Source organism: Electrophorus electricus, chromosome 4 (genome assembly GCF_013358815.1).
Source record: "Electrophorus electricus isolate fEleEle1 chromosome 4, fEleEle1.pri, whole genome shotgun sequence".
Taxonomy (NCBI): Eukaryota; Metazoa; Chordata; class Actinopteri; order Gymnotiformes; family Gymnotidae; genus Electrophorus; species Electrophorus electricus.
In genome coordinates this window covers 25,607,917-25,635,654 of record NC_049538.1, presented here as the reverse complement: position 1 = coordinate 25,635,654, position 27,738 = coordinate 25,607,917, and the positions used below count along the sequence as shown (strand labels likewise).

The following is a 27,738-nucleotide window of genomic DNA, read 5'->3' as shown; positions in this document are numbered from 1 at the left end:
TATATGCATGAATTACTATTTTATTCTGAATTACTATATATAGAGCAACAGTGAGATCCTGTTTCCAGCAATCATTTCCTCAAACAGAAAACTATATTTCAGTGTTGCGGAACAAGGCTAGCCATATGGCTTCATTGCATGTGCTTCATTTTAAGCAACATATGCCAGGTGGCTGTATCTGGTCTTGTGGTTCACAACAGACTGGCCCTGTCTCCAGTAGAAGAGCCATGCTTTGCTGTCTTATTCAGCTCATCTACTTTGATCTGTTCAGTGCTAAATCCAGGAAACCCTTTGAAAGCCTTTGTACTGTATCCACTGCTATCATATGGAAGATTCCTGAGTAGATAAATTATTCAGCATGATGTCTCTAGTATAATTTCTGCATGTCTGTTCCCCCCTCACACTCTCTCACTCCACTCCCTCTGTCGTCTTACAGTAGACCGAGGTCCAGCCCCATTGGGCTAATCCCCTTCCTACTCTCTCCCTAATGCTCCAGCTGGTCTGCACGGGCCAGAAGGAACTGCACAGAATGAGCTGTTTACACAGGCAGATTCCTCACCAGGGGAAAGTAGTGCCGACACCAGATTATTAAGGGATGGGAATGGTGTTGAGAGGAGAGGAGGAGATGGTGAGAAGAGAAAGCCAAAAAAGTAGGATGGTAGGTATATTGGCTGTCTTTGTCCATGTACATGAAAGAGTACAATGAGAGTGGAGCACTGCGTGGTGTGTGTAGAAATAACTGGTCTAACAATTACATAAGGATATTTTGATATACCTGTAGTTGTACAGACATAAATAGCATCTGCATTCATACACAACGCATGGCTAGAGGAAAACTCTTGTCATCCAATAAGTTGGAACTAATTTTATTAAGGATTTACTGAGATTAAATTTAATGCATCAAGGAAAAGGGCCTTAAGGAATCTTAACATTTTATTGATGAAACTACTCACACCCCTCAGTGCATTCTCAGTCTTAATAACACAAAATGAGGAAATTTGGACAGATAATATGTCTGTCTCTCTCTCTTTTCACATCTCACCTGTTCTCTCTCTCCCTCCACATCTCACCTCAGGTTTGGGTTTTGTTTGTGTGCAACCCATAAACTACTTCATGTGGATTCCATGGGATGAACAGAAGTGTCATGTTTCCTAGCTTTCCCTTAAAGAGTGATGTTTTGTCATTCTCACTGCATCTTGGTCGCATCTCATCGAAAGTGACTGGCCTTGACATTTCATGCAGATGAAACACTGCCACAACAGAACAGACATGATAACTCCAAGCTTTAGGCAATCATCAGTGGAAAATGTATCAGTAAATACATGACTAGTAAACCACCACTGTGATGAGTATTACTGCCTTAAATAGGGCAACAAGTCTGAGTCTTCTCCTATACTTACATTACCTCTATAAAACATGTATTCAGTGAGCTTCTGCATATGAATATAAGCAGGCGAGTGAATGTGGGCACACGGGTGAGCTCTCTTGCAGATTTAATATAAAACATCTTCCCACAGCATCTGACCATCTGACTTACAGTATGGGCTATATATGGGCTGTGCATTTTCCCTTGTTTACAGTATATAATTTGTGGCTTACAATATACTTTTGTGGCTTGTGTGTGTTGGTAGTTGTGTTTTTTTTCTGTACTGCTGAGAGAGATGGAAAAAGAAAGGTGAACTCCATGATCATTAAAACATTATTGATTTTAATCCCTCCCTCCCTTTCTCTGTCTTTCTCTCCCTTTCTCTCTCTCATTCCTACTTATTTTTCTCACTGTCTCCTTCCTGTATATCTGCTTTTTCAGTACTTACCCTTTCTTTCATATTCTCAACAATAGATCTCATAGTTTTCTGTGTTTTGCATCATCTCCTATGTCTTCACCTATGTCTCCTGAATCGGCAGTTTATTTGTAGGGTTTACATAGACTACATGAAAATCCATTTTAATAAAAGTGTAGTACATTTTGCCAGCATAGCAGGAGATGCCACTCAGAGGACACAGTAAATAAGTGTGTGTGTGTGTGTGTGTGTGTGTGTGTGTGTGTGTGTGTGTATGCATGTGTACGTGCATGCTGTCTACATTATTGCAGTGTTTAGTGATGTTGCACGAGAGCTGGTCTGGTCCCTAAAAGGTGCTCGGAGAGAGCATTAGATCCCTGTTAATTTGGAACCTATCTACACACTGCTGATAGATTCTCCCAGCAGCCCGATCCAGAGTGAAACTCTCACCCATCTCTTATTTATGAGACACTGTAAATGACATCAGTAGCAGAGCCCAGAGCCATCTTTACATTGCCTGAGTTTTCATTACCAGCTCAGAGCAACAGTAACTGTGGTAAGACCAAACAAAGCAAAACTCAAAGAGACCATGATACTGTAACCCATTAACAGCAAAAAAAAGCACCATGGAATGCAGCCCACTCAGTCTTTGAATGTAGCCTCAGTCTCTAAGTAGTATTTTAACCTTTTATATGCCAAGGTTTGTGAAAGCAGGTCAAGTAGGTTAGTAACTTTACCAGTAGATCTCATAAAGGCCTCACACTCTTCATCTTAGATGTTTTTTGACAATCATGCAATTGTAGGAGACACTATGATAATTTATTATAAATAGTACCTTACAATTTTAGCTATTACCAGGCATACATAATTCTATATAGACAAACAGTATGAGTACAACGGTGAAACACTAGTGTAGAAAACTATTGCATTGTGCAACGATTGCAATTATAGTATTCCAGTATCATATTCTCTGTCCCTGGCCCTGCTCATCTCTATGTAAGATGAGCACATCTCAGCTGTAATAAAGGAGCCTAGTCTCAAGGTAACTGCTTGGAAACATAAATAAATGAGATGAGCCGCAGGCCAGTGTGGGGTCCTGCTCACACAGGTCAACAAGGCAACAGAGAGAGGCTAAACAAGCAAACTGTAAGACATGGAGAACTTCACAAAGTAAAAATGCAATTCAGATAGCCTTTATAGTTTCTCTGCATCTTGGCATAATGTAAGAGGTCCGTGGTAGCGAGGCAGGTGTAAGGCAAGTGTTGGAGGTTAGCAGGAGGGTGACAAAGGATGTGGTCAAGCCAAAACAGAAGCGGGAGAACCTGAACCTTTCTCCCAAAGCCTGCTGACAGATTCCACATAATGCAGAGGAGTGGGTATGCCATTGTTATAATGAGAAATTAATAAGAAGAAGACAAGTAGATACGCCAGGTCTTCCTCATGGCAAAACCCTCTGGCAGGGATTAACATAAATTAGGATTTAAACATAAAAGACCCTCTGTTTGAAATCATACGTACGTTTTTATCTTCTATGTTTCTGGTTGAAGAAGAACTACTTTATAAGCAGAACACTTTATAAGCAGAGGTGTATGTTGCTGTGTTGAAAAGACTAACCCCAGGGTATGGTAAAATGTTTGAAGAGGAACATCCTTTATATTCTTCTGTGAGCTCTAATCTATCTAATAACATCTTTTAGTTTATGAGTATTAGGCATGTGGAAAGAATGAATCAGAGGACAAAGGCTAGCTGGCTGTGGAATATGGCTTTTGCAGAGATAACACACACTCCAAATGCACAGAATGCTGGAGCAGGAATTCAGACACATGCTCTGCTCTGCAAGAGCATCGCTACTGATTTTATCCTCTTCACTGGTAGAGGCAGCATTAGAGGGAGAGAGAGAGGGAGAGAAGACAATCCCTTTGTGTGAGGGATGGGGGAGGGGGTTGAAAAGAATCTGTATTGTACACATTTTTACCACTAACAGAGGAACGATTCACAGAATGTTAGAAGACTTTTTAGGCTACTGTATGCAGAATTTATCTTATTTTAATGTTTCAATTTTTAAAAATGATCAAATGTTGTGTGTGTGTGTTGGGGGGGGGGGGGGGGGGGTAAGGGAGAACAGTTGTACAGTAGCAGTCAAAGTAAACCTTGTTACTGAGATCCAGCAACCTTACCTTCAAATTTTGTACCTCTTGTATTTAGTGCTACCTTTTTTTTGGTAGCTGGCAATAACTTCAATTACATGTTTCTGTATGATGAGTTGTTCTTCAATGCAGTATTTTGGCATATCTTTCCATATGAAACAGTTTCATTTTATGCATGATTTTGGGATGCCTTGTTTCTTTGCCCTGTGATTGAAGTGAGGACTTCAAATAAAATACCGAATTTCCTCTGTTCAGCAAAGCAGTCACTGTTATATTCCCTCTATCATACTTCAGATTTTGAGATTTTAATGGTTGGGGAAATGCAGTGTTTTGGGTACAGTGTTTTTTACATATAATTCTGTGTACATTAACCATAAAGTTCAATTTATGGAACCAAGAATTGCTCTAATAATGATAAGGACTTCAGCAAACTGAAGATGGCTAGCAATCCTTTATTGGAGAGAAGGACTGCGTTATTCACAGTATCCTCCCTTATGGTCTCATGAACATGCCTTTAGTGCATGGGAGACCTGTAGCTCCTTAGATGTCACCCTAGAGAGTCTTGTTTGGAAGTTCTATAGCGTGCATGTGTACTGCTCTTTGTAGCAGACCAACTCCTAGGCACAGTGACAATGGTGCTGAATTTCCTTCATTTTCAAACTCTGCCTGACTGTTTTTAGAAATTCTATTTTAATCTATTTAGTTTTTTCACTTCAAACTACCACTTGAGCTTGTTGAATCACATAACTCTTGTTTTCCTTTCTGAAAAAGATCCTTTAACTAGAGGCGTACATACCATCAGTAGCTTTGATTAGTTAACCTATTAAACCAGTGGGTCAATGAAAACTGTATAAATTATTTGTTACTTTTATTGATTTATAATGACATAGAAGAAGGTCATATTTTCAAAAAATTTTCTCATTATTTTCTGAGCTGTTCTTTCAAAAATCCAGGCAATTCAAAATCATTCACAAACTTTCTTGCTCTCGTAATTGTAGCAATAGGAATTTCACTGTTATATATGTTATATATATATTTTCTCTCTCTCTGCCTCTTTCTATCTCTCACACAGTTGGGGGGATGTGGAATACTAGGAGTGGGGGTGTGGCTGTCGGTTACCCAGGGAAACTTCGCCACTCTCTCATCCTCCTTACCCTCTCTCTCGGCTGCCAATGTCCTCATTGCTGTGGGAACCATCATCATGGTGATTGGTTGTCTTGGTTGTGTGGGAGCAGTCAAAGAGAGCCGTCCTCTACTTCTAAGTGTAAGTACAAATCAATAGGCTATAATTTGTGAAAGCTTAGCTAGTCAACAATACCAATTTCCTTTCCAGTGAAAACAGACATCTGTTAGAATTCTGTCCACTGTGAGGATTTATGTCCTCCTACACAAATGACACTTTTGTAATAGATTATAAGCAAAATAAATAGCTTTTTTTCAAACCAGGAGCCAAAATAGGCACACCACAAAAATATAAATACCAAGTAAATTATGTAAACGAACAGTTGTTATATATGAATGAAGGATACCAGAGTCAGAAATGGAGTTGTCAGTACACAGTGGTACAGTATCAGGATATATCATTATTTTAAAAACCACAAAAATCTCAGTAGGCTGTGCTACCTAAAAAAAATGTTTGGTTCACACAGTGTGTTGTCAATGTGCTGAGGAGGCATGACAAAAATAAAAAAATAAATAAAAGTGTGAAATATAAGTAGTAAACTCTATCAAGCACTAGTCAAGTGAAACGTCCGTGAAGACGTATCTTTTGACACCACAGCATGACAGACACTCAAACGAATGCTGTCGTTGAGTTTGACAAAGCTTCACGCTACCCTTCGTGGCACACAAGAGTCTTAAGGAGTCTTAAAAATTCTCCCTAAGCTACTGGGAAAATCTCTCACAGAGGAAAGTCATCACACTGTGACTGTCCATGAGTCCCAGACTGGTTCCAAAAAAATGGTCCATACAAAAAGATGCAAAAATAAGAAGTGCATCCTTGCATACACAGTTTTTATGAATGCATCTGAATATAAATAAGCATGAAACATAAATAAAAATGACTGATGTAGCACCTTTTCCTTTTTGCATATCTTATAAATATGAAAAGCTTAAAATATATTTTCATGTATGGAGTCAAATGTAAGTCAGATAGGTATAAAAGTGATGTTATGAAATTGATTGGTGACTGATCATTTTCTATAATAAATGACCTATATTCTACCATTTAATAAAAAGGAATAGGAGCTGGATATAATAGCGATCTGTTTTTGTTTGGACTTCAAAACTAGGGCGCATCATGGTTTAGTGTCTAGGGGGTAGTCAAAGATGATGAAAATTTGGTAACAAATTGCTTTTTTACAAACATACAGAACAATGCAACAAGCCAAAGTAATATTCAATAATATCCCACGCCAGACTTTAATATCACCAGGGGTTTTCTGAATGCATTTTTGTGCAATATTCTATGTAGAATATTTTTGTGATACTTTGTGATGTTGTAGCCAGTCGGGCGTCTGCATCATTACATGTTATTTTTGAGCCCTTAAAATTCTCTACTAAATGTCTTGGAGTGTAAGGCAGCTACAGCCAACATTAAAAAAAAATTCACACCAGAGAGGAGGTGTGTGCCAGGTTTGGTTACCTTACATGGGATGGTAGAAATCTAGAAAATGGGCATTCCGGGATATTTAAGGATAAATAGTTGCTTAGCCTTTTTTTATTAAATATAATCTAATCTTTGACTGATCTGTCTTTTACTAAAATAGATGATCTGAGAAAAACATCTTTGGGCACTGTAATCATAAACTGCAATCAGAAATTTTCAATCACCGTATTAAAAAATCAGGAAGCTTGTCTACAAGGAGGGAGTCCTCCCTGCCTGTTTATTATTTACACTTGCATGAGCAACACATAGAAAGGCAGGATAAGGTAGGAGCTTTGGAGGAACATTTGGATAGAGGATGGGGGATTGAAGGAAAGGGATAGACTCCTGTGGTGCCTAAATCTGGTGGGGCTGTTTTAAAAGACCAACCACACCAATAATACCTCTCAACTAGAGCAAAGATGAGTGCAAACACACATTTATTTCGTTCCATAATCATTTTTTGACAAAGTGAAAAACATATACACTGAGCCAACTCTAATTAGGTAGCAAAGCACTGGCAAGAGAATCCATTCCAATTACTGCTCCTAGGTGGCGGCCTTCAGATGAAGGAGTGAGGAAGTGTGGCTCGTTAGCATTAGCTCTGTCATTTCAGCCTGTAAAGCAGTGGGTCATTTTGATTAACAGATTGCCAAAAGACCTCTTTTATGAGAGACCTTGGGCCTAGCTGCCATCTAGGTTTCAAAGGATCTGTTTACAGTGAGTCAGATACTAGGTGACGTGACATCAATCTGTCAACGCAGATATGTTTTTATCTCTTTTTGCAACTGTAATTAAATATTTATTTACACCCAAGCCTACTGAATCATAATGAAAAGGTAAGCAGAGCTAAGGTGGCAGTGCTGTCAGAGTTGAACCAGTCTGAACAGACTGTGTTAAGTATTAAAAATTCCAATCAGAATTTATTATTACAAAATATGGTGCTATGAGACAAAATCCTGCTGTCGGATAATCTGTATTTTTATTACTTTATACAATGTGATCAGATCCATAACCTTATCTTCAGCAGGATAGCTGAACAATGAAAGGCATACTGCCTCTCCCCTTGCCATATCATACCTCATTGGTTGTCTTTCTGAAATCCAACAGGTAGTTGGACTGAATCATGCTTTTTATTTTTCACACATGATGATTGGGTGTTTAATTACTTTACTGACATGGAATAGACCCAGATACAATACATGTTACTGCAACCAACAAATATATATAATTTTTTGCAGACTCAATGTGTCTTGCTGCAACACATGAAAAGAGCTTGACATGTTCAGCGAGAAAAATCCAGAAGGTCAGACAGGCAAATACTTTTTCACAGCACTATGGCTTTTGAAGATAATGACCTGCGCTGAGGCACCCAGCTGCCACTCACCTCATTGAATTTTACTCAGCCCAAAAGCCAGCACTCCACCAGTCTTGAAATGACACCACCTGCAGCCAGTGATGTGGCAGGGCAGAGTTCAGCCCCTCATCAGTGATTCAGTCCAGGCAACAGCGGGAAAACAGAACATCTGTGGTTTGAGTATGCCTTAGAGTGCTCCAGCAAGGTAGCCCCAGTGCCTGAACACAGGATATCGCAGAAGCACTGGAGGGTGGTGGTCATGAGGTGCATTGATTTTGACAATCTGTACATACATAAAATGTCCTTGCACCCAATGAGCCACTGATGGTTTACTCAAAGAGAAGGAAACATAGTCAGTAGATACACTTTAGATAGGCTTTGTTCCTGCTCATCATTTAGCCTACTATGCCGTTGATTTGACACTGAAGTGGGATTTCAGCAAAACTGGAGCATTAAGACTTAACCTAAACAAAAGGTCTTAACCTAAGCTTTCAGAGAATGACTAATACTGGTCTGATGCGTTCTCATCTTATCATGCCAGTTTATTTCCACTTTGCCGCGGACAATTTTGTCATCATACAATGGACCACATTGTGAATTCTTAAAAGGAAGCCACAAAACAGTATGCTGTTATCTCACTGAGGGTAATTTCATTTATTTGTCTTTTACTGCAGCATTACTGGAGAGATGAGGGAGGTCGCACTCTAGTTGACTTGAATTGTTTATTAGTGTAATGAAAAGACCAATGTAAATAAAGAACTGGTTGCCACCTGAATTGTTCTGTGGGAAAACCATTTGCCACAATCAATATTGTCCTAGCGTGGGCACGCTTTCATAATAGTCTATATCCATAACCAATCAATGAGAAACAAAATCTGTGTTCACTGTCATAGAAATTTGTGTTGTTGCCATTAAATTAGTGGAAAATGCTTTTTCTTTCACACTAACGTGGAATGTCGGCTTGATTTTCTCTGCAGAATAAACAATGAAAAGTAAAATGCTGAAAATATATCAAACTTGTGGTACCATTTGTAATGCCAGTTATGACATTCCTTTCATTTTGGACAGCACTTACATTTATGACTGTAGTTCCCTTGAGGTAGCATGAGATGTGCAATACACTTCATCTAAGAGCCCATGCCAGAAAGACTTGTCTCTTGTAGCAGCATATGTCAGTGTTTCAAGACCAAGTTTATTAGGCTTTCACAGAAATAGTGAAATAGAAAGAGAAAACCAACAATGCTATACAATATTTTTGTTATATTGAAAGCCCTTATAAAAGCCCTTACCATTTCAATGAGAGGTGTGCACCTGATTAGCCTGATATCAGGGTGTCATCAGACAATAACTCAAGCACTTTCTCTTGTTCAGCACAGATCAGATCCTCAAGCGTTCCTATGACGTCAATTTTAAGTTTTTAAATTCATTCAAAAGTGAGAAAATATCAGCCAGAAAGGCTAGTTTTCCCAGTCATACTGATTCCTCAAACAGACTAGCCAAGGAAGATTGTTAGTCATGCAAACACATGTATACCTCTAGAGTGCAGTTAAAAGAACTTTGTGAGCATGTGTTGCCTTGACAACCATCTCACTTCAGTGTGTAGCAAAAGTTGCATATGTTCACTGGCCATTTCATCACAAGGCTCACTGACCACATATGAATATATTGCTTAAGCCTTTATACAAATTTACCAGAGTCTAGGACAAATTTTAATTCCTCTGGTATTTTCTTGACTGTCAGTGCCTTGCAATGAATGCTGCAGTGTGTCCATATTTGGAGAAACTTCTTTAATTCATAAACACAGCTGTGTCATCTAGTCATTGCTCTGGCACCATCTATTCAAACCCCTATGCATTTTTTTCCATGGTCAGTGTCATTATTTTTGATCCATTCATTCAGAAGGTGAAATATATACTCTAATGTAATTCTTGTTGGTAGCAACTTACATAACAAAATATCCTCATGTAATGTTTTTTTTAAGTGTATGTTTAGTGGTGAATTGCTGTCTTGTGTGCTCTCATTGCTGTGAATCTCACCTGGCTGAGTGCTCAGAGCATATGCAGACCAGCTGCCTGATGTTCTCACGGACATCAACATATCCCTGACCACCACCACCATTCCTACTTCAAGGCCACTGCGATGGCCCCTGTGCTGAAGAAGGCTTCATTGTCCTGTTTTCATTGACTACCGCCCAGTCACACTCATGCCCAGTGAGTGAAGTGCATCAAGAGACTCATAAGGTACATTAAGATGCAGCTGCCCCACTTCACTGAATACACTACAGCTGAGACTGCTGGGCCTGAACACCTCATTCTTGAACTGGATCCTGGACTTCTTGACTGGGCAACATCAGTCCAGATTGGGAGCAGTATCTCCAGCACTACTACACTGAGCACTGGGGTCCCCCAGGGCTCTGTGCTCAGTCCACTGTTGTTCACTTTGTTAATCCATGAATATGCAGCAACGCATAGCTTGAACCACATCATCAAGTTCACTGATGACATGACCATGGTGGGTCTCATCAGCAGGGATGACGAGTCAGCCTACAGAGAGGTGCAGTGGCTAATGGATGGGTGCAAGGATAAAACAAAAGAAATGGTGGTTGACTTCAGGAAAGTAAGGGGTGATCACTCTCCACTCAACATTGACAACTCCTCTGATAGAGAGAATCCTGAGCAGCTGCATCACTGCCTGGTTTGGGAATTGCATTGTCTTAGACTGTAAGACCCTGCATAAATTAGTGAGGACAGCAGAGATCTTTGAGTTCTTTCTCCCCTCCATCATGGACATTTACACCACACACGTTCACAAAGCTGCCAGCTTTACATATGTAACGTCGTGATTACTTTCAATTGCTCATACATAAAAGTGGTTCACCATGTCAGATTGTTAAAGTAAAGCATCCAATCTATTTATTTAAAAATCTTTGAAAAAATCTATTTATTTCACTGCTAGATTTGATTTGAAATTATTCAGATACTCAGAGAGAGAGAGAGAGAGAGAGAGAGAGAGAGAGAGAGAGAGAGAGAGAGAGATTTCTACCACAAAAAGCCTTGAGTATATAATGTGAATAAGAAAACACATGAAGGTTATACTTTAGATAAAGGGATAGTGGGTATGCAATCCTTCAGGTCTGTTTGTGAGCACCACCTCCAGGCCTAACCAAACAGCCATAAAGCACCATTTGACACTGTTGCATCTGACAGCCCTGCAATTTATACTGCAACAAGAGGCTTTTAAAACATCAGCCACATCACCACAAGCCAACTACAAAGCAAAGTTTAGCATGCCACCACTATGTTCTGACCAACCTTTGAAGGGGAGCACAAATTAAAAACGATTATGATTTGATATCATTGAGAGCAGTGCCATCTCCCAGACCCTGATATGCTTCTTGTTTTGTCTGGATCCCATAGATACTCTGCTCACAGTCACTGTTCCAGGATCCCCACTCTCCAAAATCCATGGCTTCTCCATCCAGAATCTTGGAGTCACATTTGAACTTGAAGGGTGATATTTAACACCCATTATCCTTACTAAATTCACTGTACTTCAAACAACACTAGTGGTTATCTGAATCGTGTACATTTACCATCTATTTTAATTTTGAGCATTTTAATAATTTTTAAACAGTATAAAAATTACACAAACAGACCTTATGTTGTCATCAGCTGTTTGCCTTGAGTGATGTCTGTTTTCATTTGGAAGGCAGTGATAGCTCAGTGATGAGTATTTTACTTGTATTTGACTTGTAATCAGAAGGTTGCCAGTTCAAGTCCACCACTGCCAAGTTGCCACTGTTGGGTCCCTGAGCAAAGCCCTTAAAACTCAATTGCTCACGTTGTATTCATAATTGCAAGTCGCTTTGGATAAACGTGTCAGCTAAATACCGTAAATGTAATGGAAGGCTTTGACAGGTCCTGATGGACACCATCCTTTCTTGTCCTTTCTTACATACATACCACCATAAAGACTGAACATACAGAAATGGTGCAAGAATGCTGAAAGCCATGTGAAGATATAAAGAAAATGTTACATTAATAGGCACAGTGAAACACTTTTAGCTTAACCATCTGCTTTTCTACCTACTGCAGTTAGTTTAACATAAAGAGTAATGCATATGTGTGGAGTTGGGCACTTAAATTCCCTTCTTTGATTCTTTGTCACACATTATTGTCCAGATGACTTAATGATAAAAAAACAGACAAATGCCATTTAAAGTAGTGTCATCAAAAATAATACTGGGCCCTTGGAAACGTTTCACCTGAAACATGAATGAATGCTTTATTGGTCTATTGAGGAGATTAGTATACATATAAATGCAAATCTAATTAGGCTGTTTAGGGAAAATCACTTAAAAATGTACATTCCACAGTAATACAGATTTGGCACATATACAGTTGAAGTGTCCTTACCAAAAGACTGAATTCAGGAGCATACATGCCATTTGGGCACAGATTAGCATGTCCCCACTCACCCCACTTCCCCCTATTGTCAACAGTGATCAGGGAATCTAGCTCATGGACATTATCCATCACTTCTACCGTCTCCCTACGGGCATGAGAAAGAGGCAAGAGCAACAAGAGAAGAGTGTTGAGGAAGATGTATATCTCGTTATCTCTGAGCCAGCATAAGGTTATGCTGGTTTTTATGTTCGTGTGAGAACAGTTAGGCTGCACTTTCTACATGTCAGATTTCGCAATTAGCTACCTTTGCCATTCCGATTGACTGTCACTTAAACTGGTCCGCAGCTGTTGTGCAAGTGCAGATATGCGCATTCTAATGCTAATGCCTTCTTTAATTTACCCTGCTCACTGCTCATAGCTGCTGTTATTGGTTGTTTGTTTGTTTTATACCCACAATGAAAGAAAATGAATGATACTGAATGTACTAAACCAGATAATTTGTACAACTGAATAAATTAATGTTTAGCAGATGCTCTTATTCACAGTGACTTATATATTTATCAATATGGCAGCATGTGCATTCCCTGGGAACCCAATGGGAACCCAATCGATGACTTTGGTGTTGCTAGCACCTTGCTCTGCCTGCTTTAAGCTTGTTAGAATAATGCAAATGTGTAGGCCAACATTAAAGCAAACAAATCACTGGCATTGCAATATATGTGAAATAAAACATGGCTTCACCATTTATGTGGCATAATATTTGTGTCGTGATATATTCTCTTGGTTTATGTTTCCAGTCGAAGCGCGCTGGTGACCACAGCTGTACAAAGTGTCACTGTGAGGATTTATCAGGGGTGTCTTAATAGTGAAACACTGTGCCCTAGTGGGTGGAGCAGGCCAGGTGGAGTCTCTGAGGTAGCATTCATGGTCCACAGCGGGGCTGTTCTGGGGGAGCAGGTTCATGTTAAAATATTCTCTGACAAGGGACAGGGGTTGTTCACACCTTAAGCAGCTATTATGTCACGGATGTATTAACAATGTGGGTTAGATCACCCGCATGCCTTTATATTTTGCAGACGATGCCAGTGTGATTGCAGAATAATCCCAGCCCCATTACAATTTAGTATCTGCACATGGCTGATGAGGGAAGAGCAGCTGTGATCAAAAATGCTTAGAGAGAGAGAAAAAAATGTACGATAGGTTGTAAGACTAACATATATGTCCATGGCAACACCATTCAGTTGTGCCTTTGATGTTATACAACCAATATAAGAACAGTGTTTTATAACTGGTTTAACAACAGCTTTGCATAAACATACATGTATTTATCTCTCTCAGATAAACATGCATGTCTTATTTTCAAGGAAAATATGATGAAAAAGTCTTTTTAATGTGTGTGTGCTTGGTGGTTTGTTCGAATGGGCTACTCATTAAAATACAGATGTTACATCATGAATCCATTCCTCTACTATCATTTTCTACTAGATTATTTTTATGTCAAGCTCTGGCAGATGTTGGAAACCTATTGCTTTCAGAACATACTTTTTAAAGGTTATTGACACAGAGCTTGGTCTACAGAAGATTAATAGTACAAATACAACAGACTCTAACAGCAATAAGAAGAAAATGTGTGAATGAGCTTTTATGTTCAACTGCTCTCAATTGTTTTCTGTCTCTCTTTCTCTCTCTTTGCTTTCGGTCTCTCTCCCTCCTTCTCTCTGTCTCACTCTTCCTCAAGGTTAACCTAGATGAGCTGCACCATTGCATGCTTTTTGCTTAGCTATGAGTCAAAAGGATTAATAATTAGTTGATGAATTCTTAAGACAGTGAAAACACTGGGTGTGACCATGGCCCTCCAGAAGTGTAGTTGGTGTCCCCGATCTGTTGGACATTCCTCCTGATTACCTCTTTCACAGCTTATATGTCTGACACACTTTCCATGATCTGATAATAACAACATATGTTGCTGTGCAAGTTAGAAGTTTTTTTTAAGCAAGCCTGCTGTCTTCAGTGCTCTGCAATGTGTGCTGGTATGAGATGAATTTTACTGCATCACTGTTATTCAGAATGAAAGCGGTATGAGGGAGAAGTAGAAATATAGCTCCTGAAAAAAGCCAGATGCAGTAGGGCTAAATCACCCTGCTGCATTTTTTAAGAGCTCTCTGACCCTCCTCATCCTTGCAGTTAGTCATAAAATATTTTCAGCGATTGATTAAAATGATGCTCCATTCATCTATGCCATATCTCACTACTACCTCCTCTCACTGTCTTTCTCTCCTACTCTGCAGTTCTTCATTCTGCTCCTTGTGATTTTCCTGTTGGAGATTCTGTCCATCATCCTCTGCTTTGCTTACCAGAACCAGGTAAGATGATCACTTTAACACCTGTTCTAGGAGCGAACCGCATAGTGGATCATCTCAGTAACAATAAGCTTTTGATGTCTCTCTATCACTACTGCCACTTAATATCTGATGGTGGAAGCAGAGGCTGAAAAAATTGAAGATCCTTCAAAACTTTTGCCCCTGAGCAAAACTCAGTGGGAGCATTGGACTGGCTCCTCTCAGCATGGTGCACATCTTTTATAAATTGCTAAAGGTCAAGATGGAGATATATTTTTTCTATAATGCCTCTATAGTCAATATAGATTTAAAAAAAAATAACTTCTGGAATATAACCAAATGAAATAGATTGTGATAATTTATCTTCAGTCCTTGAAAACATTTGGTAGAGGCAGTCTGGTTATAGTTACTCAGTGTGTGAAATGGCTCTGATCTACATGCATAATTTTGGATCATGCACAGCTGAAGAGCTTTTCTGTCTTAACTTTGATATGTTTTCGAAAGGCACGTAAGCAGGACATTTATTTTGTGTATATGAATGTATGTATGTGCTGCTCATTTCCTGTCCCTCCAGGTGCAGGCATTGTTACAGCCATGCCAGACAATTTGCCCCACATTTTGTTTGCACAAACTTAAATATGCTGGTGCTTATCATTCAGCTTGTCATATCAAATAGATGACTCTGTTTATCTGCATCTGCATAAAATAGAACTTGCTGCCAACCCATCTCTTCACTAACCAACCAACAAACCAACCAACCAACAAAAACAAAATAAAACAGACATACACAGCTTTCTTCCATGTGTAAGACTGCTGAAAACATGCAGACTCTACCAGAAGAACTGTATAACTACTGGCCCCAAATAAAATGGGTTATCAAAGGCACAGCCAAGCTGAAGGTCTGTCTGTCTGTTTGATCAAGTCAGCAGTGGTGGAAAAGAATCCAAATGCAGTTATGTTCCCCTCACTGGGTGTCCTCTGATCCACTGGTGCAATGTTTAATGCATGAGTTCCTCTATAACCCCTGTTAACAAACCCAAGGTCAGAAGGCAGCTATGCTCTCTTATCATCTTTATGTGTAAGGCTTAGGAAGCCATTTTTATTTATCTTCTTTATCTCAGTGCTTTGTGACATCTCACTTTATTTTGATGTCTGCAGCAGTAAAGATTACTGGGTAACATTTTTGTTGGAAGCTGGGGGAATCAACCCTTAATATAATTTTAAACCTCAGAAAACCAGATCCTCCTTTTGTTTTTCAAACACTCAGGCCTGCAGAAAAACCCTAATCTAAGAGCAGATATCTGAAGATGGCTGGTGAAGTTGACATTTGCTATTTTGGTACAGTCAAAACCTTTTTTGAAAAGATTTTATGCCTCTTTAGACATACTGTTACAGACATACCGTACCCAACCGGACTTTAGGTACACATACTGCATAGGTATGCTTTCTGTGGACATTTATTTCCACTTCATAAGATCATAAAGTGTAATATAACTGCATAAATGTTTAATGCGGTGACCAGACGAGTGACTGTTTTACCACTACCACCCCCCCACTCCCCGTACAATTACTGTGTGATAAAAAGAAGGGTAATGGGATCTCTAGTGAACCGCAGTCAACCCTCATTTAGTAAGTAAAATGATCCTGGAAACACCCTTGCCAGAAATGTCAGTTGAGTTCTGTATGGAACTGGCAAAGTTACTATGGCGCACTTGTCAGTGTTGTTACGTGCAGCTGTGCTGGTGGGATGTATGCTTAACACAACGCAGCCACACAGCCACGCAGCTTCTTCATAGCTTCGTGGTTCCATCTGCTTTCAAGCACCTTCTCTACATCCCTCTTAGCCCTGGCTTGCAATTGCACCAGCTGCTGTAGCTGTGAGCTAAAACCAAATGCTAATTAGTGGCGCCTGGCTGCAGTGAATATTGCGAGGGGATACCTCAGGGGCATGTCCTCAATTCGGTAAACACAGGGAGACACCTTCCCATCCACGCTAACACAGCCAGTCTGAACAGGAGAAGCAGCTGTGGCACCAGAGGACAGTTGCTGTCTAATTCCAGGATTTGAAGGAGGTGCAGTCTCCCTTGCATGCCCTGATGCACCTTTCTATTATTATTTTGACCAAACCAACTATGGTAACAGTTGATTTCTTTTCAAATTCATGTGCAAAAACAACATCAACAAAATAGCAACAACAGCAACAACAAAAAACCTATCGGAAAGTGCTATGGAAATGAGTGCAGTTGCTTAGATGTGAATGTTCAGGACAATTTCATTCTAATGCCGTGATTATGCTATTTGTAGAACATGTAATTTTAGTAAAAAAAAAAAAGAAAAAAAGAAAAGAAAATCCAGGCTTGAACATGTAAGACTATCCAACAGCATTAATGTGAAGATTAAGACATTCTGGGACTTTTTTATTCAACAAAAGCTTTCCAAACATGTTAGATTTTGAAGCAATGTTAAAATATTAAATGATTGATTTACCATTTGCAGTGACCCAGTCTTTACACTGTAAACCATAAAGCTAATGAAGATGCCTTATTATCAGATTCTGAGCTTATTATTTGTCTTTTTTTTTGGCAAGCCTCCACCCTCAAATAAAAACAAAGCCCCATGATAGATGTTAATAATATAAAAGCATTTGTCACTACTCTTCTAGAAGTCTTCCACGTGGATGCTGCTCTTAGTGGCAAATATTCATTTGGGATATGAAATGCATATTTATTGAACCACAGCAAATGCCAAATGTAGGAAAACTGGAAAACTTCACTATTCATCTCTATCGTGCTCTCTCTGTTGACATAGAACAACCTCACGTCATTGTGGTTATGCTCAAGGTCACACCCAAAGGGACCTAAGCAGTCAAGCTAAAGAAGGCTTAGGAAATCATTAGAATGCAGTGCCTTGCCTTTTTTTCATTGCCATGGCAAATGGAGAAATATTGTTTTCCTTTTCCACTAAGAGATTAGTTTCACACATCTCTTTCAGAAATCCCCCTTTAATCACTCGCATTTAGGATAAATTAATTAATGATTATCCTGCTTCGTTTTGGGGGTTGAGCACTGTGTTGGTCACTTTGGGGGCTTTGTAGTGTTTGCATGTACATTTGGACTTGTGTATTCAGGAGATTGCAGGGGCACCACTGGGACAACAGAGGAGTTGGATGGCATACCAGTGAACAGCAGTGACACAGAAAGCTATGTTCAGGAAAAAAAACCAGCCTGGGCTCCATGCACAGCTCTGTATGCCTAATAGGAGCTGATAGGAAGCTTTAGAAGTCCCGCCTGTGTGCTTATTTAATGCAGTTTTACTTTGCAAATCCCACTGCACAGCAGAGATCCTTAAGCACTGACTAGCTCTCTGTGATGTGCATTTCTTATGTCCTTGGTAGGATACTATATTGTTTGAGGAAAAGCTTTTATTTGCAGGTAAAAGATATGGATTTCTCACTCTCTCTCTCTCTTTCTCTCTCTCTCTCTCTCTATCCCCCCCACCCCCTCTCTCCTGCATGCGCACCAGTGTGCACGTGTGCTCCCCTTTCCTCCATGGCTTGGAATAATTAATGACAGGTGACTGGTAGCATGTTGGTGGAGATCTTGCAGCTCTGCTTTGTCACCAGGCACTAAGAAAAGGCAGCAAAGTCTGCTTGTACCCCACATGTTATTTACCTCGCATTACTCCAGGAAAGGGTTGGGGCCCTGACAAGCTATTTTCTGTTGCAAGAAACCCAGTCCCTATGGCCCAGTGAGCTTAGGCAGCAGTATGCTCAAAGGCTGGATATTTGCAGCTTTTTACTTGGGTCTCAATAGCATTGAAGCTATTGAATGTGCAATTTGCACTTCTTCCTTTGAGATGGCTTTTTTCAGTCTAGTATTGTGAAAGAGGTATTATATAGTTTAGAAGGCGATTAGGTAAAATGCAACTATTATGGAATGGATTGACTGTAAAAAAATATGCTGGAATGTCTGTGCCGTATCATTTGTTCATAAATAGATAGGAGTACACCATGTAAAAAAAATTTTTTTCTAAAGCCCTTTGGAAAAGAGATTTTCAATTTTTTGATACAATCTGCCACAACCGCAGACTTCAGGGCTTTATAATAAACCAATTTGACCATAACAGTATCAGTAATTAAATTTTACACAAATGCATCACAGATAACATTACTCATATTTGTCACTTCCAAATTCTGTTCTTAAGCTACAGTATTTTTTGCTTTCATTTTAAGGTACATTTGAAACATTTAAATTTTTTTCACTATGACAGGCATGCCCAATCTGCACTCTACTAGTTTTTTTAATCAGCACATATATATGAGCCACTCCACACTGCTAAATAATTTAGGTTACAGTCAAGTGCTAGGTGTGTATACATATATGTGTGAGAGAGAGAAATTCAGGAAGTACGGTGATCAGTCCTGACACACGGTGGAGATGTCACCCAGGTGCCATACTGTCAGCATCATATCCCCCATCGATCATCAGTTACCACACTGCCTTTACCTTTGGAAGGTTTTGCTCTTTTTCAGTCATTCTGATTAATGAGTTATGCATCCCTTTATCCCTTTCTCTCTCTCTTCTCCTCCCTCTCAGTCTCATGCACTCCCACACGTATGCTTCCCATTTCACATTCATGTTGAGTCCACTGAGTAACAAACCACATTAGTGCACACTGATGGCCTTGGCAGTTTTTGTGGGAATACTGAAGAGAGAAAATTGTAAGGGATTATTATAGTGTCAGGTTCATGATAGATTGATCAATAAACTAAAATTGTGTCATATCGGTTATGAAAAGATCATTATTAGGTTGATGAATCTTAGTAGCTATATTAGTATCTTAGTATTAGAATCTTAGTATCTTAGTATTAGAATCTTGGTAGCTATGCCTCCAGTTCACACAGATGCTAAATAACACCTTTCAGAACTATCAAAACAAGAATTATCTCAGTAGTCAGCAGTTAAAGTCAAAAAGCAGAGAAAAGCCTGAGTTTAAAGAAAATGTTTGAATATTAAATGCAGTTTTCATAGACCATCCATTCTGAGCCATCCAGGCCTACCTCTAAATGTTTATTACACAGCTGTGTAAAACAACCAACGCTCACTGGTTACCAAAGCCTGCCTCTTCTGCTTACACTGTTCTATATCACTCATTTGTCTTCTTCTCTGTGTTTCTCAGATTGACCAGTATGCTCAAAGTGACCTGAAAAAAGGCCTTCAGCTCTTTGGAACAGAGGGAAACATTGGCCTAACCAATGCCTGGAGCATTGTCCAGACTGATGTAAGACTTCTAACATTCACACAGCTGCTTTGTGGCCAAAAGCCTGCAAAGATTACAGGCTCAGTGTTCGGATCAGGCATCGTCAGGGCTATGCGACGTGGATTAGGGTGTTGTTAATACACAGAGGGCTAACACTGTAAACAAACATTACCAGAGAGTAGTCCAACAGACCTGGGTTAGAGCATACATTGATCTCAAACAGGAAGAGTACAGAACATGACCGTGAGTGTGAGGAGACTTTCAGTTAGATTTAAAGTTGATGTGTGTGGCACATTATTATTTTATTGTGCCTAGCTAATGGAGTGTTCTAAGATGACTGTTAGTTAAATGAGTCGCTGTTCATTACCTGTAGAGGAACAAATGGCACCAGTTCTCCCTTAGTGGTGAAAAATAAACACAGCATTCCTCCTTTCCATACTGGATGATGTCAGGCAGCACAAGGTGAACTTTTGATCGTTCTTAATACTGTTTCAGGTCATGACAGTGATAGTAGTAGTTGGAGTCTACTAATGCCTTTGTAGACTACAAGTGTCTGCTCCACTAAATGACCTGTCACTGCATTTTCAATGCTTTTTGGAAGTGTTTCTTAGGAAATGGGTTATAAAAACTTCAACAAACTGGTAAAAAATGAAAAAGAGAAAAGCAAGGTGACATGCTCACATATGTACGCAAAAAGAGGGAGAGTTAGAGAGTTCCAAATCCCTTATGGACCTGGTGTTTATACTCGGGTGCCTTTGATGTGCCTTCCTTTGTATTATTCATGTGAAATCAACAGCTTTCCCAAATAATGGAGGTGAGAAGAAAATATGGAATCAGCAAATAATAGCCTATGTGTATGGGTTGGTGTGTGCATATGTGTGTTGTGTACATGTGTAAATGTGTCTGCTTTATTTGTGCTTTATATGTTATGGATGGAAATGGATAACGGCTTGCCAAGGGGCTATGGAGCTGCTGTGTTAATGGATGGATAAGGCTGCATCATTGGTTTGTTATATTAATGCTTTGCTGACAACTTGTAAATCTTTTGCCAGCAGGGTGGAGATGCAGGGAAAAAATAAAGAGAAAGAAAAGAGTGGTTAGAGGCTTATGTTGGTGAGTTCTCTCTCCTGGGGTTCAGAAAAGCTTTAATAGGGCTCTTTGGTTGGTACCACACATCTACAGGCTGTTAAAGTGTATGGATCGGCCACTGGGGCTGAGAGACAAGAGATGAGATGGGGGAGATCAGGAGGGTGAAGAAAAGATGTAACGGAGAGGAGTATCCCTGTGTGAAAGTTACTGATTGACATGTGAGTCATGGATATGGCTTTTAGGCTGGTTGTTAGCAAATGTGGTAATGTGGTTTTGTTGCAGTTCCTTTGGAAATAGATGAATTATTTCCTATAGTGACATGTTGGTTGGAAATGAGTTAAGATCACCGAAGGGTGAAGAGAGAAAAATTGCCTCCTACATCAGACATGATCTTTTGACCTTAAAGTATGTATTTCCAGTGCATATCCACTGAGAATGAACTCGATTCAAACCACACATTAAATCAGATTAATCATCATTCTGTGCCTGCTCTCTCTCTCTCTCTCTCTCACTCACACACACACACACACACACACACACACACACACACACTCTCTCTCTCTCTCTCTCTCTCTCTTCTCTCAAAGTTCCGCTGCTGTGGGGTGACTAATCACACAGATTGGTTTGAGGTGTATAATGCCACACGTGTGCCTGACTCCTGCTGTTTGGAATACAGTGATAACTGTGGCCTGGAGAACCCTGGGACATGGTGGACTGCGGTGAGTAAAGTGTGCACTGAGAGACAAACCACACAGACCTGCATTTAGAGCAGCTATAAATTCCTCCTGTGAATATCATGCCTATTCTTATTGACTTCATATTTACAACTGGCTCAAAACCCTAGGCCTGTCAGTCCATCTGCTATCCTTGTACATTCCTCCTCATAAGTTCAGTGTCCCTGTGTTCTGCCTGCTGAAACACAATACACACAATTTTAGGAGCTTGAAAATGAAACATGCTGTTTTTATTGCCAGTCACGGTTACTAACATGGTAGTTGGTCAGAAAATTATGGATTGTGGGGGTGACTAAAACAACAGTTTGATTACAGGTTCAAAGGTAGCTATTATACTGTGTGTTGTAGTGCCTGAAGTGATTCTGATGGTGCCCACTGTCTTTTCATAGAAAATTCTGGAAACAGGGCAGAACTGATTGTCAGTTTTTGAGAGGACTGCTGAGAGGATACTGCTGGAATACAAATGTTATAGTTCAGTGGGGGACCTTGGGGCATTGAAATTACAATGGAGTACTTTTCACTCTTTATAATGGTGAAATAATTAATAGTGTGAGCAAAGCATGAGGAAAGTGTGAGGCAGTTGTCTTCAGTTCTCAGCCATGTATGTGACTAAATGATGTTCATAGTAAAAACATTAGAGCTGTCACACGTGAAACCATTTCTATAAATTTTGGCAAAGCCATGTAACAGTTTTAAGCACTGCAACGAATCGGCATGAAACTGGTTTAAATAACCTCATTTGGACATTTGAGATCTGACTGTGGAGCTGAGTACAGCTGCACCATGCCCGCCTCAGGCATGTAGCATGGCTCCGCGCTCTCCCAGCCTTGGCTGCACAGGCAGGCTGTCGATCGCCAGAGAACGAACAGCGTGACCTGTGGGAGGCAGGTAGAAGCTGGTGGGAAAACGCATGGCACCCTCGCCATCTGGAAAAGATACCCCATTGGGGGCTTCCAGCATTGTGGAGCAAGTCTCTTCAAGTCACTCTGCAGAATGAGTCCCCATGAGGGGTCATCGACATGCCAGTGGCTTGCCATTCCGGAACATTACATGCAAACCTTTGAATAATTCAAACTAGCTAAGCCCTCAGTGTCATAGCATTTGGTGCATGTCTGATCACAGTACCATTCACCATATAAGGAATGTGCATTCTCCAATAATCATATGAAGAGTTTTTCAGAAAGTTCCATCAAATCACTTCCACCGATTTTCACACTGATGGACTTTGTAAGTTGGAAATAAAAGTCTTTATTCATTCAAATTTTATTCTTGATCAGCAATATATTGTGCCTGTGTGTGTGTGTGCCTGTGTGTGTGTGTGTGTGTGTGTGTGTGTGTGTGTGTGTGTGTGTTCACAGCCATGCTACGAGCGAGTGAAAGGATGGCTCCAGGAGAATTTGGTGGCTCTGTGGATATTTGCTCTGTGTACAGCTCTAACACAGGTGCTTAGTGAATAATCAGCAGGAGTCAAGAAGCTCCCACGCTTATTATCTAATGATGCCACATCAATGCCTTTGATCAATACTAAAATGGTAACAAGCCACTTAATAACTATTTTCTCTCTCTCTCTCTCTCTCTCTCTCTCTCTCTCTCTCACTCTCTCTCTCTCTGTATGGGTACAGATTCTAGGGCTGGTGTTCTCCATGACGCTCTTCTGTCAGGCAGTGAAAGTGGAAACATTCTATGCTTAGAGGATCACACCCCTACCAAGAACCGGAGATTTGAACCAGATCTGAACTGCCCCAGTGCCACAGCCAGTGAAACATTGGAGTGATCCTTTCTTCACCGCCTGTGCTCCCTTCCTCTCTCACTCCTTTTATCTGTCAGTCGCCATGGTGATCACCCCCCTAGACTCGTACAAACATAGTGCTTTTGACAGTGCTTTTTTGTTTCTTTGTTTGTTTTTCCTCATTTTTGTGTGATGCCTTTAGGAAATGTTAGTCAAATGGTCTTTTAAGTATGAAATAGTAGTATAACAAAGGAACTGATCAGTTTCTCTAACTTCTAGTAAGATGAAACATTCTTATTCATCTGAGAAAAAACAGCATCTATTGTGATTTCATGAGTACTGCACAAGGCTTCCTTAGGGCCTGAATTTCCTCCGAGCCAACGAAAGAGCCAGAAAGCTGAAGATTTCAGATGCAAAAGTCCACTCTAGTTGCCTGACAAGCATGACAGAGGAATACCAGTAATTAGCTCTGTTGTTTTATAAAATACATGCTATTTTGTTTATAACTAAAATATTTATTACCTACACTGATTTGTAATTGGTTTATCTCTTGCAGCATAAGAGTTCAAGGGAAACAAAATGCTGTAGGGTGCCACCTGCTGTCTGAGGGAAAACATATGTTTTAATATAGCACACAGCACAGACATGACAGATACATTTTTAAAAATTCTGTCTTAATTACAAACAAGCACAGTCCAGAGAGAGAAAGGGATGCTCTTTTGAGCTTAATGAATTTGAAAATCTGGTGTAGCAATGGCTTCCAGTGACTGGTCTGCTGCCTGGAACATGCCTGGACATGTGGACTGATCATATGAGCAATGTGAAATGCTGGTGGGGGGTGATGGGGCAATGAGATTGAAGCTGGAGAGAAGCAAAACTTGGCAATAGAAAGAATTGATGCAAAGTGGGAGTAAGACCGAGGGCACAGCCTCTCTGTCTTTGACTTCTTTACTAATTAACAAATGTGTATATGTATTTACATCTTCCACACACCAGACTTATAAAACATGCATCATAAATAAAGCGTTTACAGTTATGTGGTTTGTATATAGCCATTATAAACTCATAATGCCCTTAAATGGATATACCATACACAGTAGATTTTTAAGTCAAGTAACATGATGTTATGTAATTGATTTCAGCCTGTTTCAACCCTCCTGTCACCAGCCATCCGCTGAGGCCATTTTAACGTGGACTGCATGTCTGGGGACTCTGCAATTATCTGCCATGTGGCGCTAAACAAACACATCCAAGCCGTGGGGGATTTGCATAAAGACAAAATGAACCTGGCCAATTCTAGGGTGAGTGATCTCACAGCTCTGCATGGAAACACCTGGGTTGTCCCTATCAAAGGCAGGAGTGACATTTCAATTTGAAAAACACGACGGTGGCAGCGACTGGCTCAGCCAAGATGTACTGGCTCCATACTGATTTGATGGGATGGATGGATGGACTTCCTTTCCAATGCCTCTATCCTCTTTTCCATCCCTTTCTCTTTCTGTTTCTTGTTATTTCCTCCCCCTGGCATCTTGCCATCCCCACCCTCCCTCTCTTCCTCCACTCTTTCGATCAATAATGCATCCCCCCCATTGCTCCCTTGTTCTCTCCTTCACTCACTTAATCAATAAAACATAGACTACCTGTTCTCGTGTGTGTATGTGTGTATGTGTGTGTGTGTGTCTGTGTGTGTGTGTGTGTGTGTGTGTGTGTGTGTGTGTGTGTTTGAAGCAGTGTCACTCGGAGGTCATGTAATACCCTCTTTGCTTAATGCGAAGCTAATGAAACCTGGGTGGAAATGGGTCTGGATGAGAGAAAGTAATGTGGGAGCAGCAGGACCATCTTGCAAATCTGCACATGATTATAGAGACATAGTCTAAAGCTGTCTGGATCACTAGCATGGGTCTGACTTTAGTCAATAAGGAATTGTTTCAGTAGAGATGTGTATTTCGTAGTATATGCAATGTCAGCGTTTCTCATGTTTTAAGATGCAGAGAAAGGCTATAAATGCTGTTTTTGTAATCAGCACATCCAGACATGGTGTTTGAGACACCATGGGTATTTAATATGCAACACGTTAGGCTCTCTTTGCCACTGTGAGCTGTTCCACAATTCCAAAATAACTGCTTGTATTTTTGTGGTGCACTGGCTGTGCACCTTATAAGCAGTCTATTGGGCAGATTCTAATCTAACCCATGCAAGCTTCAGTAGTGTCCAAACGTTTTGGAACAGTGAAGTCAAAATGGTAGGCAGTATACCCATGCACTGTGTATTAAAGATCTTTATGATGTAAAACTACAGGATTAAATGTTGATGCATTTTATTATTTAGGGATTAAAGTACTTTTTTTTTTCCTGGCTCTCCAGGTAATCCCTGGTTCTAGGATAAATTTAATAAAAATATTGACATCAGCAACCCAGCCTCCATAAAGAGCAGAGAGCATTTCTCAAACACACAGCCCACAGATAGAGGGCCTGCACTGGGGATTGTGTGTATGTGTGATGGTAACAGCATCTTGATTTCTCTGTAGAGATGGTAGATTTACTGCTCTATGGGGATAAGACATTTTATCTGTCATTTTCCGATGAGTAACAGAAACCACACATTGACTCACACACACACGCAGATTAATAACAATATGAAGCTTTTCCTCAGAATTCTTTGTCAATTTCTGTGAATGTTCAGAGGTGTTTTTCTCAGCTAAAATACTCATTACAACCTAATCCATTCCAAATACATCTAACCAAATAAAACCATTAGTCAGTCCAGAAATACTGCTGCCCTCTGTTGGCAGAAAGAGAAGCATTTCTTGAGTTTTGAGGTGAGGAAGTCAAATATTACCCACATAATCCTTACCTTATATACCATTACGCTTGCTTACTTGTCTGTAGTGCATTGGCAGGAATTAACATCAAGATAAAATGTGACTAATCTGTCATAGACAATTAACCTCACAACTAGCTAAAAAATTGGTGCCTACTGGTTTTCATAATGGGCAAAACATCATTATTAGCTAGACCAATAAGAATATACACTGCCTGACCAAAAAAAAAAAGGGTCACACACTAATGTTTCGTTGGACCGCCTTTAACTTTGATTCTGCAATGTCACAACATTTATTTCTGTCCAGAGTTGCATTAATCCCCCCCAATCTTGTATTGAGGATGGGAGATTTGGACCACTGCGCAAAGGCTTCTCCAGCACATCCCAAAGATTCTCAATGGGGTTCAGGTCTGGACTCTTTGGTGGCCAATCTATGTGTGAAAATGATGAATCACTCTTTCACAATTTGAGCCCGATGAATCCTGGCATTGTCATCTTGGAATATGCCCATACCATCAGGGAAGAAAAAATCCATTAATGGAATAACCTGGTCATTCAGTATATTCAGGTAGTCAGCTGACCTCATTCTTTGGGCACATGACATTGCTGAACCTAGACCTGACCAACTGTAGCAACCTCAGATCATAGCACTGCCCCCACAGGCTTGTTTGGTAGGCACTAGGCATGATGGGTGCATTACTTCAGCCGCCTCTCTTCTTACTCTGATGCGCCCATCACTCTGGAACAGGGTAAATCTGGACTCATCAGATCTTCTTCCATTGCTCCAGTGTTCAATCTTTATACTCCCTAGGAAATTGAAGCTGTTTTTTGCCAGTTAGTTTCATTGACAAGTGGTTTTCTTAAGTCTACACAGCTGTTTAGTCCCAATCCCTTGAGTTCCCTTCATATTTTGCATGTGGAAATGCTTACTTTCACTATTAAACAAATCCCTGCGTTCTACTGTTGTTTTTCTACAATTTGATTTCACCACACGTTTAAGTGATCGCCAGTCACGATCATTCAAGATTTTTTTCTGACCAAATTCCTTCCTCGAAGATGTTTCCCCAGTGCTTCCACTTTTTAATAATGCATTGTACAATTCTTAACCCGATTTTAGTAGTTTCAGCAATCACCTTAGATGTTTTTTCTGCTTGATGCATGCCAATAATTTGATCCTTTTGAAACAGATTAACATCTTTTACATGACCACAGGATGTCTTTCAACATGGTTGTTTAACAAATGAGTAGCTACTCAGTGCATCAGTTAGAATTAAATAATTTGTTGCCAGTTAAAACAATCATCCATTATCCAATGGGAGGCTCTTACCTATTTGCTTAGTTAAATCCAGGTGATGACCTTTTTATTGGCCAGGAAGCACAAGTGTCACATTTTAATCCAAGAACCAAGCCCCTATATCAAATCATTCTTGTCT

At 40.0% G+C, this 27,738-nt stretch overlaps 1 protein-coding gene across 6 annotated transcripts in view; it reads left to right on the top strand.

Annotated features, from left to right (window-relative positions):
- Nucleotides 1–26,559, top strand: part of tspan4a (tetraspanin 4a) — a 64,262-nt gene extending 37,703 nt beyond the window's left edge. For 4 of the 6 annotated variants that reach the window (XM_026999561.2, XM_026999560.2, XM_026999562.2 and 1 more), the window contains 6 exons: nucleotides 5,001–5,192; nucleotides 14,624–14,698; nucleotides 19,853–19,954; nucleotides 21,610–21,741; nucleotides 23,115–23,198; nucleotides 23,379–26,554. In XM_026999561.2, the coding sequence (XP_026855362.1) occupies nucleotides 5,001–5,192; nucleotides 14,624–14,698; nucleotides 19,853–19,954; nucleotides 21,610–21,741; nucleotides 23,115–23,198; nucleotides 23,379–23,447 (654 nt within the window). In that variant the 3' untranslated portion in view covers nucleotides 23,448–26,554. Of the gene's footprint in view, nucleotides 1–5,000; nucleotides 5,193–14,623; nucleotides 14,699–19,852; nucleotides 19,955–21,609; nucleotides 21,742–23,114; nucleotides 23,199–23,378 lie in introns of all 6 variants that reach the window. The other 2 variants (XR_003409930.2, XR_003409929.2) reach the window with 2 other exon arrangements.
- The last annotated feature ends 1,179 nt before the right edge of the window (nucleotides 26,560–27,738 follow it).